The sequence below is a fragment of the Grammomys surdaster genome, unplaced genomic scaffold (genome assembly GCF_004785775.1).
Source record: "Grammomys surdaster isolate TR1022 unplaced genomic scaffold, NIH_TR_1.0 194, whole genome shotgun sequence".
NCBI classification, from domain to species: domain Eukaryota; kingdom Metazoa; phylum Chordata; class Mammalia; order Rodentia; family Muridae; genus Grammomys; species Grammomys surdaster.
The window spans coordinates 4,519,386-4,534,423 of record NW_021604639.1 but is presented as its reverse complement, the minus strand read 5'-3'; the positions used below and the strand labels follow the sequence as shown (position 1 = coordinate 4,534,423).

Genomic DNA, 15,038 nt, shown 5'->3' with positions numbered 1-15,038 from the left:
CACATCACGCTAAGCTCCTTGAGAACTTAGACAAGCACTGTACTCTAGCCACTGCTGACCCTTAATGCCTACATCAGAGCATCTCTCAAGGCAGATATTTAATGAATAGTTAACCAGTTCATGAAATCTGTGCAATGATCTGACTATTGAGGGCAAACACTCACATCTTACCATCTTAGTCCTTAGGGATGACATTAAAAAGGTGGAGTCATGGGATTGGAATGAGGTCATAAGAATGAGAACTTATCAGAGGGATTAGTGTCTTTATAGATCCCAGAGAGATGCTCGACCCATCTGTAGAACAGAGTCAGAATACATCTTGATTAAATTGTCTCTCAACATCTCTCTGTAGACACAGAGTGTGCTGATGCCTTGAACTTGGACTTCTGACTCCAAAATCATGGGAAACTGTAATTGGTTGCCCATAAGCCATCTACCTTATACATTTTGTCACAGCAACTCACATTACATGAGAGCTGCTATTGGCATGGAGACATACCAGACTCTAAGCCCATGTTGGGGGAACATGATGTCTCTGTTGTACAAGAATGCCTCATCCAGAGACTAGGCAAGAAGCTGAGGTGCTTAGAGTGCAGGAAAAAGAGAAAAGGAACCTTCCCTGAGGTGAGGAATTTAAATAAATATATAGTCAGAACAATCTAGAAGAAATGGGTGTGGAGGTAGCTTAACAAAAGACTCAAGAACAGCAGCAGAAAAGGCAAATGTCAAGAAGCATGAACACACTGATGAAAATACACTTTCATACTTTATCTTTTGCTACTTTGAAAATCCAGTTTATTTTTTAGTTTTATTTATTTGTGTGCGGGGGCGGGGGGGCATTCACACGAGTACAGTACGTATAGATCCCAGAAGAAGCTGTGTTAGACACCTGGAGCTGGGGTTACAGGCAACTGTGATCTGCCTAGTATGGGCACTGGGAACCCAACTACCGTCTTCTGCAAGAAAAGTATACGGGCTTGACCAATGAGCCATGTATTCATCCTAAAAATTAAATTTACAAGTAAAATCTATTCATGAGCCAGAAACTATTCAATGATTCTCTGTTCTTAGTACCTTTTGGCTCTCATACTGGCAGGATGTAGATTTTAGGGAATTCTAATTATGTCAATATTAAATAATAGCGCCATCAAATCCTTTCTGAATCAAATGAGCTATAAATAATTAAGGAAGCATGTATAGACATTTAAGAATATTCAAACTTTGAAAATATTAATTAGTAATAGACATTCTGTAAGTATAAATCTCGACTGGAAAGTACTGCAAAGAGGCAATGTTGAGTAGCTACAAAAAGGGAGTAAGGTTAACAGTTAGAAAGGAAGAGAAAGGTTAGACATGGGATGCCGTGTCCTAGGAAACATAGAGACCAGTGTTAGAGTCACAACAATCTATGAGGACATGTGAGTAGGCTCCCTAAGGTCTGAGACTAAGATGGAAAGACAGGAGGACCAGAGTTAGAGAGAGTAGCCAGAAGCATTACAGTATCTCAACGTCCTGGAGATCTCAAGCTCAGTCACCCCTGGGTATCCTTTGTGAATTAGCACCACACATTCCAACATTCTCAGACATCCAACATCCTCACAGAACATGATGTCATTGTGCACACAACCTGTGTGCGTCCTCCCATACACATTACATCACCTCTGGCTTACTTCCATCAAATGAAGTTAATAGTTGTTACCCTGTATTGTTCAGAGAATGATGACAAGAAAAGAAATCCAGCCATATTTGGTTCAGATATGGTGTTCTCCTTTTATTTTCAGTTCACAGCCACTTAAAAGTATGGGTGCCACGCCTGTGAATATGGAGGCTTGACTGTATTTTCTGAGAAGCAGCTAGGCACGGGTTACGGCAGGTGCAGATGTGGGAAGTAGAGTCATAACTCTTGAAGATTAAGCAGAATAAGAGAATTGAAAATCTGTGCAACAAGAAGGGTAAAGAACCTCTGTTTCTTCCTTTTCTTGATGTGAGAACCAAACCCCACTACCTTCTAAGAATAATCTGACTATATAATCCTCTACTTGTCGTGTCCAAAAGACGTACATGGGGTTTCTTTCTAAGGCATGCTTGAACTACAGGAGAAGATGAAAACAAAAGTAATGCTGTCTTAACATGGGGGAAAGATGAACACAGAAAGTTTCCAAAAGGAAAGAGGTGCTGGGGATTGAAGAGGAGGCAAGAAGAGAAGTACCATCCTATGCTAAGCACATGATACCGAAACCAAACCCCAGCTGCTTAAGAACCTGATGGTGAAATCATTATCACCAGTTCACAGACAACTCTCAAAACCACAGTAGTTATCTGCCTGGCCTAGTAACTCATGGAATTAGTGGAATAACACTAGAAGCAGGTGCCTGTATTTCCTCCATCTCCCAGTAAGGACACTGAGCTTCTTCATCTGTGTCCCAAGTCACATCGGAGGCAGAGGTTGGGGTCTGGGAACAGGGAGAGCATTTTCTCAGGAGCTGCTAGCTACATGAGAGACTAGGCTTTCTCAATGAAAGGGCCTAATGGAAAAGAAGTAAGAGAGTCATGGTTTTGTTTTTTTAATAAAGTGAATTAATGGCTGTATCTACCCAGCTACCAAATATCAATGGGAATCCCTACAATGTGTCTATTAAATAAGTTAAATTAACATTGATTGAATGTGACTCTGTCCAATGTACAGTGTGAGGCAGAAAATAAAAGCACTCTGCATCTATGATGAACAGACAAGCTTCCCAGGTAACCTCCATTCTCTAGCTGAGAACCATGAAGGGCAGGGGCTCAACCTAGGCTTCAAGCATTGGCTAGTGCTGGTAAAATCCCACCCACCCACCCCTTTGCCAAAGTGTCTAGTTTGGGACTTTGAGATGGCAGGTGTGGGTTTCAGAGAGCTAGAGGAAGCAGTGTACTGTTTTTGTCAAGACAAGATTTCCTTTACCTCCCCAACAATACATGGGAATCATACTACAAAGTCTGTAAGACCAGGAACTGACAAAAGCTAGCTCAGATCCTAAAAGGATTGTGGGAAACCGACCATATGGATGGCAGAAAGAGAAGATGGGGAAGAAAGAGAGGAGAGCAGGTGGGGGTGGGGGATGGGGAGGGGGGAATGATTCTCTGGGTACAATCAAGACAGTGTTAAATTCTATGTTAAACTGACATTTCTATGAGGTTTAAGGCCTGGACACATCACTCTGCCCTTACCACCTCTGTCATCTTTCTCTACTAGAACAGGTACCATTTTAAAATCACATCTCTCACCCTGTTCCAAACAAAGAAGCCACAAAACTCATTGCAACCAGGAGCTATCTTGTACAAGTCTCAGCATTTAGTAGAGTTTCAATGCTGAGTTTAGTTTCAACAACTAAAGCTGTTTCAATCAACTCTAAAATAATCAAATTAAAATTCCCCAAATTCTGTGTCACGATAGAGAGTACGCCTTGAGAAATTTGTAGGATAGGCTAAAGTGGGTGCTTGGCTGAAGAAACTTGAAAGATGAGTTCCCCCAAATCACTATCACTCCCAATGTTTGTTACTCATGGGAAGGTGACCATGTGACCTGCTGAAGGGACAGGTGAGACAAAGAGAAATATAATGTCATATTGTCTGGACGTATGTGCGACTTGTAATACACTTTATGACACACCTCTGGCCAGATATCTAGTTTGTCTAAGTCAATCCATGTTGCATTATGTAAACATGTTACACTATGTGTTAAAAAGACACCAAACTAGGTTAGAAACACATCAAACTGAAGGTTTTTCTTCTTCTGTATCTCCCCCTCCCCCTTTTAAAAGAAATTAATGGCACTGCCATTAATCCCATATTTCCAAGGAACTATACTCTCTAGAGTTTTGGTCCTGACAGTAGCCTCACCATCTTTGGTCTTGTACAGAGGAATGTAAAAGCGTCCCAGGAAAGCACCAAATTGCAAGTGCTTAATTTTAATGACATGTCAATGTGCTCACCCAAAGAAAACATTAAAAATTCTAGCAGGGACAATTATGAATAGATTGTCTTATGACTCTATAAATTTTAATGAAGTTTAATTATATTTTAAGAGATTTCCAAATATTTTGACTACTCATTCTTCTTCACATTAAAAATTCTTTATTCAGAAATTCTTTCCTCTTCTATCATAATTCAGTCATTAATTAATATCAATATATTAATAGATATTGGGTATCTACTCTATGCCAGGCATTAAACCAGAGACACAAAATCCCAGAAAGCTTATAGTTCTGCCTTTGAAACCAACCCCAGTTATCACGCAATAGGAACTGTGATGAGTGCTATCATATAGGTAAGATGCTAACTGTCATGAAACAGCTTGCAATAGGGTAAAACCAGACGGACCCAAATTCTCAGCAAGAGACTCAAAGAGACTACTGAAATAGTTCAGGTCAAAACTAAGTAAGACTGCTGTAAAGCTCAGTTGTTAGAGCATGAGACTCTTATTCTTAGGGTTGTGGGTTCAAGCCCCACTTTGGATGTCAATTTCCAGGTCTGTGATCATGTCAGTCTCCTCTGATGTCTGCCGGTGAAAGCTTTCCTCCTTCTTCTTCCCAGGGTTCCTTTTTTCTCTCAGAAGTCCCTCGCTTCACTTCCTGTCTAGCTAATTGGCAATCAGATTTTTATTAAAACCAATCAATGACTGCCTTAGATAGGTGAAGAAGGAGAGAGAGACACAATTTCACATAGGGCACCCCAACAGAAGACCTATGTTTGCACAGTGCTAATGGGAATATGTTATAAACCACCTCAAGTGTTGCTCAAAATAAACTATATCTAAAAGTTGGCAAATCAGATCATATAAACACTACAGAAGGGCACCATGAGAACCCCTGGCAAGTCAGAGCTGAAAGAAAATGGACTCTGTAATACTAACCTGAGAACCAAGAAGGAAATAACTAATATTGGTTATTATAGGAGCCCTGCAAAAGCTGCCTTCCCTAACCAAGGTACAGATACCTCTGTGGTAGGTGACCTTCCTCACTCAGAGAAGGGATTATGCACAAAGCATTGTTGGCTTTAGGTTAACTTCATTAAAAATTAAAAGTCCTGACTGAAAAGCATGCTGTTAAATTGCTGTAACTCTTACATGATCTTTTCAAATTTGCTATAAAAACTCAGGCATGGACCTTACCCAGCAACTCATACAGAGAATTCAGGATGGATTTCCAAGACTCCCCTGCTTCTCGTCCTGCGACATCTGCAAAGTGGGCTGCACTGCTATAGACGTGCAGCCGGTCGATGCACTCCAGAACCAGGTTGATCATTCCCTGGGGGGGGGGGGGCGGTAAAAAAAATCACCATCTGAAACTAATTCTGAGTCAGGCATGGGAGCTCACCTGTACAATCCCGGCACTCAGGAGGCAGAGGCAGGGGGATAACTACAAGTTCAAGGACAGTCTGGGTTAGAGAGTAAGAATATGTCTCAAAGGAAACAAATTAATTATGCTCAGGCCAAAGGGGGAAGAAAAGGGACGGCTTGATTTTTTTTTTTTTTTTTTGAGAAGTCTACCTAACATCATCAGTTTATTGTAAAGAAAACTAAGATCATTTAATCACAGGATAAGAAGAAACACATTTGCCCAAGAAATTAAGTATTCTTCAGATAACTTGGGGTTTCAGTCTTGGTTTCTATTCTCAAACAGATGACAATTGTATAAGTACGTTCTTCACACTGACAAGGTTTCACAGTGGCTGGCACGAACAGGTCTTGAGAGGTGTTCTACTACTGGTGATTCATCCTTGTTTTTAATAAGCAGTATTATAACTATTAAATTAAAGACATATTAGGTTAAGTGAAAGAAAACCACTGAAAAGGAATTTTAAAGCAAGTAATAAATTGACTTGTGAGGTTCTTCAGGAGGCAGCCTACATCTGAAAAGGCGCCTTCATTGTTACTGCTGGGTTGAGACTCTCAAAAGGAGGCAGGGTCATGAAAGCCAAACCTATCAAATATAGAGTAGTCAAATTCACCCACTGGACAGAATTTTAGCAGCAGCCATGGGCCTTAGAACACTTCTATGTCCATTCCAGATAGTCTTATGTAACAAAATGATAAAGGAAAAAAAATTCCATATCCACATTAGACTGAAAGTATTCAAACTCATATTTTAAATTGTCATAACCTAATATTTAGGTTGAATCCCCACTCCATATATAATATAACTGCTGTACAGCAATTAGTCCAATGTTTTAGCAAACATGAAGATAGTAAATTCCTCTTGTTCTTACCATTGGCTTGTGCTGACATTCCCATGATTTTTGTGCCTTTATGATCACAGATCATTTTTTTTTTTACAAAGAGAAATAGCTGTAAAATTTAGTGTCAGTTTAAAAAACACCAGAAAAAAGAACAACTTTAAATGTAAAACATAGATTTGGGGATTATAAAAATTCAATGACATACTCTACATGTTTTCTTTAAATGCTTATAAAGATACTTCTTTCTTGTAAGAAAGAACAAAAGAGGAAGAATGAGAGAAATAAAGACAAAGAGAAAGAAAGAAAAAGAAAGAAAAAGAGAGAGAGAGAGAGAGAGAAAGAAAGAAAGAAAGAAAGAAAGAAAGAAAGAAAGAAAGAAAGAAAGAAAAAGAGAGGAAGGAAGGAAGGAAGGAAGGAAGGAAGGAAGGAAGGAAGGAAGGAAGGAAGGAAATGAAGAATTGTTTTTAATTATATACATGTCTGAGAGTATGTGATGTGCAAGTGAGTGTAGTTCTTTCAGAGGCCACAAGGGGGGCACTTTATCCCTTAGAGCTAGACTTAACAGGCAGTAAGACCCCTGATGTAGATGCAGGGAACCAAAATCAGCTTCTAGGCGAGAGCAGCACATTCTTTTAACCTCTGAGCCTATCTCCAGCCCAAGTGAATTCTTTCTTTTAAAAAAAAAAATCACTCCTATGTTAGGAACACTTAGAATGGAAATCCTGCTCAGCCCCTCGCTGGCTCTATCATCCCCAACACCCCTCATTTAATGGCTTGAAGCTTGTTAAGCTAATATTGACACAGCCTCAGGAGATTAGGCTGCCAAACTGGTTGTTTGACTCTGGTATAAAGTGTGGTACATTAATTTTCCAAAGCACTCAGAAATTTGGTAAAATAAACCATACACACAAAGGCACACAAGAGACTGGAGACAGCTCTGTGAAACATCACTTACTTGTGTAGCACACAAAAGTACCTAGGCTTGTCTCCAGCACCACAAAAAAAGTAATATGCAAAAAGGAAAGGGTGGGGTACTCTGTTCATGCAGCAACCTAGAGCTTCCGTTCTTCTTTAAGGGTCATTTCCCTTGTTGCTTCTATTCCAAGCCCAGAGTCTTCTTGCCCTCAGATGTGTGTGTGTGTGTGTGTGTGTGTGTGTGTGTGTGTGTCTGTCTGTCTGTGTCTGGTGTCTGTGTGTATATGTGTGTGTGTCTGTGTGTGTTCTGTATTTATAAAGCCAGTTCTATATTTATGAAGCCAATATAAGACAGTTTGATCAAAAAAAAAAAAAAAAGGACAGTTGGATCAAACTGCATTCCCTTGCTTAGCTTATTGGGGCTGTGTTTTTTAAACCTATAGTTTCAAAGGTGTCTAAGAGGCACCTTCAAAAAATATGCTGCAAACTCAAAATCATTAAAGTCAAGTCTAAGACAACCACAAAACAGATACCATTAAGTCACTACTTAATGGTATTACCTCTACTGGAGTCCACCCAGTAATGCTCTTACTGAAGTGATAAAAATGGCCCAGTGAGAGCTGATGGTAAAGTCCCTCACCAGAGGAATGACATACAAGCAAAAATAATGATCATGTTTATCCCAAGCCTATCCCTCTGCTCAGTAACACCCCTGTTACTCTCTATTGGGATGCTTAAGATGCGGAATGGACAGATGATTTTCTTCAGTACAAAGACATTTTCCCGAGGGAGCAACTGAAGAGGAACGGGTGTGATCTCACCTCTTCCTGGAAGAGATTCTGCCTGTTCTTCAGGGCTCGCAGCCTGTTCTGCTTGTCCTCATGTTCCAAGTGCTCGTCTGGTGGGTGGAAGTAGCCGATGAGGTCCTGCAAACTCAGGCTCACAGACTCGATGGGCAGGTCAATGGTGGGCAGCTTTACTTTCTTGCTGAGAGCATCCAGGCCCCTGAATCATAGCAAACACTTCTCTAGGTTAGTGATCCTCAATTTCAGTTCAGTGTATTTCGACTGGTAGGTGGTCTGACTTTGATACCCTCTCTAAAGAAGGCACAATCAACGGGATGTGTAAGGCATCCTTTCTACCAGCCTTAATGGCCACATTCACAATAGAAGTGTGTAACACAGCATCTAAGTATCACAGGGTACCCCAGACTGCAGCATCCAGAGATATGCCCTTACAACACATCCTATTTGGGCCAATGGAGAAATAGTCCAAATATAAAGCTGACTGATGACATTTCATAGTGCTAGGTACCTTAAGATGTAAGGATACATTTTCCCTGCTTCAACCCCTGACATCTGCGTATTTGAGGTTGGTTTGTTTTTTGTTTTTTTTATAGGTTTTACTATCATCAGCACAAGCTGCTTCTCTAATAATTTTTTAAATTGTCTTTATGAGAGCTGGAGAGATGGCTGGGCAGTTAAAAATGTTTACTAAGTTCTGTGATAGCATCTACATCAGGCAGCCACAACTACCTGTACCCCCAGTGCCACAGGGTCCAGTGCTCTCTCTCCTGGACTCTGTGAACACACGTTCTCACGTCCACCAACCCCAGCATATGCATCTAACTGCTTTAAATTAAAACTACATCTTTGTAGAAGTAGCATTCATGATCTCGGCGGTGAGATTATTTACCTACGATGAAGCCTGTGGAGATTCTAACATGGATGGAGGAGGGTCTCAAAGAGACCTGACCCCTCCATGAGGAGCTACTGGCACTTAATGATTGCTGGTGGAAAGAATTATTTTATGCATTGCTGTAGTGCTGGTCAGTTTTCTATGCTCCTATAAATAAACCTGAACTCTTGCTCAATGGGTCATAGGAAGAATAAATAAACAACTAAGAATTTTTTAAAAAACAACAAATAACAAAAAGGATATATATATACAAAATATGAAATTATTAGAAATATTCAAATTAATATTTTTAAATTATTAATGAAAATTAGCTTTGTATTTCGTAGCATTCAAATTTTTATTTTGGATATATGGTCATTCATATAAAGACTGGTAGCGATATTGGAATAGCTGAATTCAGCTTCTCGTTCAGAAGAAATTATAAAACTACAATTACTCTTGGGTATTTCTCTGAAATCTCCTGGCACCTGTACCACCTTACAGGTAATAAAGGGAGCCCAGGCTTGTTGAAGTCCTGAGTGTGTGTAAATTGTTGATATGGGCACAGCCATGTCCAGGACTCCAAGTCTTCAGCCCCATGGGAATGGCAAAGCCTTCCGAAGGCAAGGCTCAGCGGGAAGGCAGAGCTGTCCTCAGGGGAAGTCTGAGTGGGAGCTATTATGGAGGATTGATCGGGGTATGCAGAGACTAGTAAATGCAGTTTTCTCCTGGATGTTCACAGCCTGAAACTACTGGCCCGCAGAGACCTCCTATAAAGACTAGCTAACCCTCCCCCTGTGCTACACCTAAATAAAAAGCTGTGGTTCTAGTTTTCAGTGGCAGATCTCACATTTACTGTGTGTGTGTGTGTGTGTGTGTGTGTGTGTGTGTCTGTGTGTCTGTTGTCTGTCTGTCTGTCTGTCTGTCTGTCTGTCTGTCTGTCTGTCTGTCTGTCTATGTGTCTATCCTTTCTGATGCCCCAGTCAGGGTTCAGAACCCAAGCTTCTTGGGTTGTGGTACCAACTAAATCACACTAGTCCTTAGTTGTATCCCCTCCACGTGGTTTTCAGATTAATACAAGCAATTGGTATTATGTACAATGGCATAACAATACAAGAAATGCCAAACAGAAACCCAAATAATAAATGCAATGTGAAGTCTCTAAGACTTATGCAATCTGTTGAAATTCAAGTTTTAAACGAAGCAGACACGTGGAATAAGTGTTAGATATACATAAGGGTGAACTCTAGGTGCATTTTTAGATACACCTATATACATTCACACATGTACAAAGAAACAGTCAACGAAACAGAAAACAATGAAATTAACTTTAATATAATCTTGGGTTGGGAAGGCCTTTTGAATGTTGGAAAACAAAAAGGAAAGATTGATTATAAGTAGTCACTATGAAAAATAATTTAGAATTATTTTTTCCAAACTAATAAATTGGGAAAGATACAACTACACAGGAAATTAATGTCTCGAATGTGAAGGGCTAGGTTTGTTCATTAATTAATTTATTTATTTACTTTACATACCAATATCCATTCCCCTTTCCTCCCAGTACCCCCCTCACAACACCTCCCTATCTTCCTCCCTTTTTCCTGTGGGGTCTCCCCATTCTCAGAAGTAAAGGGTTGTTAATAATCTAGTAAGAATGCTAATAGATAATAGTGTAATTAAAAAATAATCACAAGACATATCTATTCTCATAATTTGCAATTTTTAAAAAATGTTAAATAATATGCACATTCTTTTAAAGATTTTATTACACTTAGCCATATGCATATATGCATATAAATTTGTCTATTTATAGAAAACTTTTTTCTATCATGTCTGCAAACTTAAAGAAACAGAAAGGCCTTCTTCCATCCAGGCTATGTTGCCAGAAAACAGTGTGGCCACAGGTTGATTAGTTTCATGGATAAGCAACTGTTTCAATTATTAAGTAGAAAAAAAATCGCTCATTTTAAGAATCACAGTATTTTGGGGGGCTGGAGAGATTGCTCAGGGGTTAACAATCACATCATTTTTAATGTTGCTCAGAATTCATTAAGTATATAGATGTCATTATCTTCACTATAACAGAATTAAAAAAGTTATTCCAGCAAAAAAAAATTATAAAATCATCATGACCCATAGCTGTCTATCACAAATTCACATTCTCTAAGCTGCAGGTTTAATTCTATCCTGTGAGCCTAGCAAAGCAGATAAATAAATAGGTGGATGGATGGATGGATGGATGGATGGATGGATGGATGGATGGACGGACAGACAATATTTTAGAATGAACTGTTTATAAGTCCATGGAGAAAGCCAAAAACCAAAAACTATCAAGCAACTATCAGTATACACATTACCTTATGAACCTATTAAAGAGAAACACTGTGCTCCGGATGACGCGGGCAGTGCGCGACTCCTCGTGCTGAGACCTGGATAAGTTCAAGCCGTCATCCATGTGGCCTTCGTGGTGCATAATAGCCTGCATGAACATGACAACAGTGTCATTTGTCCAGTAAGGCAGACTGAAGAAGCTATGCTCTTGTCCTATGTGGAGGCATGCCCCTGAAACCTCAGCCACTCAGAGGGTAGAGACAAGAGCATTGCAGAAATGGCTTGAGCCTAACCTAGGCAACTTAGTGAGCGTCAGTTTCATGCTAGAATATTAGTGAGATAACTCAGTGGTGGAGTGTTTGTCTAGCTTTGGAAAGACCTGGGTTTGGTCCTAGATACTCCTTTCTTGACAAACAAAGCAAAACTCAAAAAGTTGAGCCAGGAGGAAGGGTCCTGGAAGGAATTAGAATCAGAGGAGTGAAGGGTAAACATGAGCACAATAAAATATATTTATGTTGAAAGGAAAAGTAAATCATTTTGTTGTTTTGTTTTGTTTTGTTTTGTTTTGTTTTGTTTTGTTTTGTTTTGTTCAAGACAGGGTTTCTCTGTGTAGCCCGGGCTGTCCTGGAACTCACTCTGTAGACCAGGCTGGCCTCAAACTCAGAAATCCACCTGCCTCTGCCTCCCAAGTGATGGGATTAAAAAGTAAATCATTTTTAAAAGTTGAGCCATAATAAGAAATTGAATCAAAACCAGGCAAAAGTTACCATTGTGTCCAGAATAAATAATAGGCAAAACAGCCTGTACAAAGCAGCCATGTAATACACTGATCACGTTATTGTCTTAAAGATGGTTCAATAAATACATTGAGTTAAATGAAATAATAGTAAGTCATTGTGCCATATCTGCTTTCAATGATTTATCCACAGCCTGACAAACTAGAAACCAACAGAGAAGCCAGCACTACACATTGCATTCTATTGCTATGTAATATCACCAGCTGCACTGTGACTAAACACTAAATACTAGCCACTGACATACACACGCCACATAAACACATACCATGCACACATATAAACACATATGCTCACATATACACACAAATACACACATATGCACTCACATACACTCATACATGCGCACACACACATATACACCCCACTTAAATACACACATAAGTACATCCACTCACACACATACACACGGCATAAGCACACACATAAATGCATACACTCACACATATATACACATAAACATACATACACATACATTCACACATGCACATATGCACACACTCATGTCCTTGGTTAATTTTTATATTTTGAATGTTCCATGAAGTCACAGCTCTGAGAGGTAAGTGCACATATCCTCAGTGTACAGATCAATGGATTTTCCAGAGTGATCACACACACATGCACCAACATGTACATCACAAAAGCTAATACTAGAATGGTTTCAAATCTGCCCAGGGCTTCCTTTCTGCTCTGTCACTGCTTTCGCCACCCTCCAGACATTTGATGGCTCCAGTCAGTTGGCTGCAGAATATCTGTGAGGAACCATGCCCTTTGGCTTCCTTCGTTCAACACAGTGAGGTAACTCAGTACCATGAATCAATTATATAAACCAAAAATTTATAACTGGAACTAAAATTATTAAATATCTTGAGTTAAGAGGAACCCCTGAAGCAAAAATCAATGAGACACAGATCTGTGCTCAAAGCAAGATGCTTTTCCTGTTTGCCTTTATTAACAAGAAGAGAAAAAAAAAAAACCTAGGATAATGTATAAAGCCTCTAAGCAGCACACCTCCCAGAGGAGAAGAGTGGAGTTGATGAGGATACAAGATGAACTTAGTGAAATAGGAATAAGACACCGGAAAGAGTGAGCAAATTCAAAACTCGATTCTCTGAGAAGACAGATGAACAGACCTCTCACTAACTTGGCTGAAAATAAAATAGAAAGAAAACCACAGAATACAAGACTGAGATTATGATAGTATAGCACTATGTGAATCTCAATGGCAAAACAAACAGCAAAAGGCCTGCCTCAGAGGAGTAACCAACAGAGGTAGCCATGGTGACACATCCCTAGAGTCTCAGCAGTTGAGGCAGGAGGATTGCTGGAATCCAGAAGTTCAAAGTTAGCCTGGGGAAACAAAACAAGACTCTATCTCCAAAACAATAGTGAGCCCCAATATTCTAAAGAAGAGCCATCCAACTAAGCATAAAATTATTAGCTAATAATTAATTATTAATTGAGCTAATTAATAATTAATTGAAAGTGGTCAATTAATTTCAGAAAACACCAGAAGGATAATTTAAGGCTCACTAGTTAGAAGACCTTAGGACTGGGTGGTTGCGTACTTGAATGCTCAGACAGTTTCAAACAGCAGACATCCCAGACCATGGGTTGGCAACCCGTGTCCTGTCATCTGTCTTTGTAAGTCTGTGGTCTGGGAGAGGTCATTCCTCTTTCACGTGGTTGAAGAGAGACCAATGAAGAGTGCTTCAGCACATGTGGAAATTAATAAACATGCAAATTATATGAAATGAAAACTTAACTACTCATAAAGAGAATTTAATTTTCCTCATGAATATATGTAATAATCCTGAATAAAATGAGCTAATTAAATCTAGAAGGCTTTTACTGGAATAATGGGCTATGGTCAAGTAGGGTTTAATGCTATGGATGTAAGGGTTCTTTAGTAATTAGACGTCTGGTACCTTAATTATATGAACAAATTAAGGAAAGTCAAAATATGGGGGTTTTTTAATCAGCTTCAACTGATAAAACTCAAAAATCATTGCTAGGTTTTTTAAAAAAAAACTGCCAAAAAGTAATAAAACGAGACTTGGGAATCCTAATGTCAATTGTTTTAAGGAAGCAGAAACCTATGACGTCTACAAGATGGGACCGGAAATTCACAGTAAGGAAACCTATAAAATGAATCAGATAAAAACAGTATGAAAGTTTATAAAAGCTAGATGAAATCTTTTAAAAGGAGGATATAATAATAACATTTATAATAACAAATCGATATAAGGAAACTTAAATCTCAAAACAACGGAAAGAAATACAGAAGTTTACTTTGGAGGAACATGGCCAGGACAGAAAAAAACAAGCTTGTTCGTGGGAAAAAGCTATGAACACCTACTGTGATTCCAGACAACACCACCACAGTAGGTGCACCAAAGATGGAGTAAGGCAGACAGCCAGAAAGGTCACCAAGTGAGTCATGCTTTCCACACAGCATGCTCAGGCTTCCCTTCTCTGGCTCTCCCAACACAGTACCAGGTGATCCTCACCTGTGATTATCAGTTTGCATGGATTAAGAAGCACCCACCGGCTTAATGAGGCAGGCCTTGGAGGGTGTCTAGAAGGGCATTTCCCGAGAGGATTAACCTGTAGGACGTTTCTCATTCAAAGCACTGTGTCACAATACCAAGTCAATCAAACTGCACATGGAGTGTGCATAGCATTGAGTAAGCTCTCTATAAATGCTTTCAGAGCACAGAGAACATGCAGTGGGCAAGCTGGGAAGGCAAGAACTTCTAATGTGATCATTTAAGTTTAAACTGTGAAGGATGGATAAGCCTTGGGCTGACAAAACAGGAGTCATCCGCTAAAGAAACAATCTATCCAAAAGCTCGGGTATGAAAAGCCGTGATCTTTCCAAGGGATGGCAAGAGTGTGCCTAAGTGACACACTGGCCCAGTGAAAACTGATGTCTAGAAATTGGGGAAAGAAGCCCGGAGTGGTAGTACATGCCTTTGATCCCAGCACTTGGGAGGCAGAGGCAGAGAGATCTTTGTGAGTTCGAGACCAGCCCAGACTGCACAGTACAACAACTGCCAGGGTGTATAGTGAGACTCTGGAGAGAGCAGGGGGAGAGGGAGG

The 15,038-nt window shown here is 39.7% G+C and overlaps 1 protein-coding gene across 1 annotated transcript in view; it reads right to left on the bottom strand.

The window, feature by feature from the left end:
• The window catches only part of Ryr2 (ryanodine receptor 2), a 424,465-nt gene that overhangs the window by 264,867 nt on the left and 144,560 nt on the right, over positions 1–15,038 (bottom strand). Inside the window, exons 15-17 of the mRNA XM_028769855.1 lie at positions 11,169–11,290; positions 7,953–8,136; positions 5,150–5,285 (exon numbers count right to left, since the gene is read on the bottom strand). Coding sequence (XP_028625688.1) covers positions 5,150–5,285; positions 7,953–8,136; positions 11,169–11,290 — 442 coding nt within the window. The remainder of the gene's footprint in view (positions 1–5,149; positions 5,286–7,952; positions 8,137–11,168; positions 11,291–15,038) is intronic.